Genomic DNA, 2,963 nt, shown 5'->3' on the forward strand with positions numbered 1-2,963 from the left:
TAGTTTTCGGTGAGATGTATGTAGTGTTCACCCGTACGTTTGGCACTGCTTAACATGTTTCATCTATACAAACCTGCTCTTTCATCCCAATAACCTCATTCCCTTTGAAACCACAGCAGCTAAACAAGTTTGTTTTACCAGTGACTAGTTGATGAAACAAAACAATGAAGGGAAATGCCGGAAAAAAAATATATATGCCCTGAGGAACCAATGTAGCGAAAAGGCCTTTAGCATATTCGCATGTTTTTTCTGTGTTGTCCTTTTTTGTTTTATTTCAACGTGTTTAGTATGAATCCTTCGTATGGGTACCAGGCACTAGTATACAGGGTTAGGTCAAGGAGCAAAGGCATCTCACACACAGGTTGACAAATAACAATTCTAGATGATTAATTCTTTCTTTCCCTGGAATTATTCTATCATAATAGCTTATATGTTCTTCTATTCTTAAATATTACAATTTATAAAAGATTGGCTGACTATGACCATACTAACACTGAATATCATATTATATAAAAAATATTTTCATGCACATCAAATTTACAAACAAACAAAGTAATGAACACTGAATACATAAAAAAAATAGTCATAATTATCATATAATTAGATAGATAGATTCATCAATTAATCAACAAAGGACTGAATTAAGATATTCAAACAGTCAGGAAAATAGGTAAGTTTTGTCAAATCTTGTCTGTAAAATTCTACCCACAAAAAAAAAAAAAAAAAAAAAAAAAATCCGCAAATGCCCCGACTGGAAACTTTACAAAATGAGTGGCTGAGGTATTCTGTTCATATCTAATCTTGGGTATAGCTTATGAAAAATACGGGGCTGTCAATATCATTTAACATTGTTTCAAACTACTTTGAAACATGCCTGTAAATGTTCATAAGACAATCATGCTTATAGAGATTGTAGAGTTCTTTGACGATTTATCAACAACAGGGAACCAGTTCAAGCACTATAGAGTTAGAGTATACATGATGCAGGCTTGTTGGCCTTTTCCAGAATGTAAAGCAAGGCTACAGCAACTGCTTGGCATTGTATCACTATCATTCTTTGACTTTTGAACTTAGGCCACACATCATAGATCATGGCAAGTTTGAAATGGATCTGGATACGAGACAGACATCGTCACAAGTAAAAGGGTTCGGTTTTGAAAGCCACAGTGGATATAGTGACCCTTCCTAGTTTTACTGTATACATTAGTATGCTTGCCTTTCCTTGCAAGAACTGCAATAATTTAAGGAAATTTCAAGAAGAGGTCTGCGTCATTAAACCCATCAAAACTGGTATCGACGGATACCTTTTTAGCGATGATATTAAACCCAATAGGTGGGGAGCTTTGCGGGGTAAAATTGGTCAGTAATTTACCATAAATTGGTATCTTATTGATGTCTACTAACGAATCAAACATTACATGGTATATTTCTGTCTTCTGTAAAATAAAGATACAAAAAATGTGGTTCCTTCACAATCTACTGACCTGCATGGTGTGCCGTGTGCACAGTCATTGCAGTTGCCAGAACACAAAGCGTTTTTTGGCAGGAATTTTGAATGTGCTGTTTTAAGGGATATTTCATTATCTACAAAATCGTTACCTAACGATCAACCTAACCTTACCTAGTTTTGATGTTACCCTTATCATCAGTTGTTTTATTTTTTATTTGGTGTGCTGTTTTTGGAATATTCTTTGGTCTACAAAATTATAACCCAACGACCAACCTAACCTTACCCAGTTTTGAGGTTAGCCCCAGCCAAGCGGGGGCTTTTCCCCCCTCCCTGGACCACCCCTTTTTTTCGGGGGCTTTTCCCCCCTCCCTGGACCCCCCCTTTTTTTTTGGTTTCAAATAAATTTTAAATTATAAGATCAATTTTGATCATCTATCAATTAAAGTGAACACACTCCAAGGCCAATGACGCTGTGCATGTGTGCATGATATCACAGTCCAAGCCGTGACACCGGGAAGTAACCATATCTTGCCAAGTAAACATCTCTCCCATGCACACATCATACTCAATTATAAATTGCATTAAGTATTATTGCAACATTTGGTTAGCAGACATCATGAGGACTCCCTTGGCACCAATTCTAATGTTTTTTCATGATGCAAATCTATCATTCTATAAATCTACTTATTTTCGCTATTTAAGCTTGATCTATTCTTAATATTACATGTCCCCATTGTGGTAGATATGAGAATACAACTTGCCATTACGTGGTGTTTGTCAAAAAAAGAGGAAAAATTGCAGGTTGCAATTCATATTTCGTATCAATTGCAAAAAATTCCCAGTCGAGGCGGACGGGAAGCTGTGAATCTGGTGTCTGAATAACGTCTTCCTCTGAGCTGTCACGTTAATCTATAAGTTTCAATAGTGACTATATCTATCAGTAACTCTATCTCGATGTATAACTCAATGCTACAAATCTAATCTAAAGGAATAAAAGGCTATTGCAACCTCGTACTTGTGACCTGATGTTGATTCCCCGAGGTGGTTCGTCTGCAAGTATTGTGATCGCTTACGATAACAAACTCGGTCGGCATTTCAGATCGAGGAAGTTTGGATACAAGATAGGCTTTGGTCATGGCCGTGGCAGTCCTGCTGGTGTGTATTAGTGTATTTATGTATATATACATACGTATATATGTATACGTATATATGTATATGTATATATGTATATATGTGTGTATGTGTGTGTGTATGTTTATATTTACACAAACACACATACACACACACACACACACACGTATATATACATACATACATATATATATATATATATATATATATATATATATATATATATATATATATATATATATATATATATATGTATATATATATATATGTATGTATGTATGTATGTATAGGGTCTAAACTATTGGGAAAGACTTAAAAAACTAAGACTGTACTCACTACAAAGGCGGAGAGAGAGAGATACTTCATTATATATGTGTGGAAA

General features: G+C 35.1%; 1 protein-coding gene across 3 annotated transcripts in view; it reads right to left on the minus strand.

The window, feature by feature from the left end:
- Nucleotides 1–2,566, minus strand: part of LOC122246691 (ethylmalonyl-CoA decarboxylase) — a 4,151-nt gene extending 1,585 nt beyond the window's left edge. The window contains exon 1 of one of the 3 annotated variants that reach the window (XM_043005420.2): nt 2,466–2,566. In XM_043005420.2, coding sequence (XP_042861354.2) covers nt 2,466–2,544 — 79 coding nt within the window. In that variant the 5' untranslated portion in view covers nt 2,545–2,566. Of the gene's footprint in view, nt 1–1,484; nt 1,528–2,458 lie in introns of those variants that run through there. The other 2 variants (XM_043005428.2, XM_086553282.1) reach the window with 2 other exon arrangements.
- Nucleotides 2,567–2,963: the final 397 nt, after the last annotated feature.

Source organism: Penaeus japonicus, unplaced genomic scaffold (assembly GCF_977035675.1).
Source record: "Penaeus japonicus unplaced genomic scaffold, GWHDUDI00000001_assembly GWHDUDI00000028, whole genome shotgun sequence".
NCBI classification, from domain to species: Eukaryota; Metazoa; Arthropoda; class Malacostraca; order Decapoda; family Penaeidae; genus Penaeus; species Penaeus japonicus.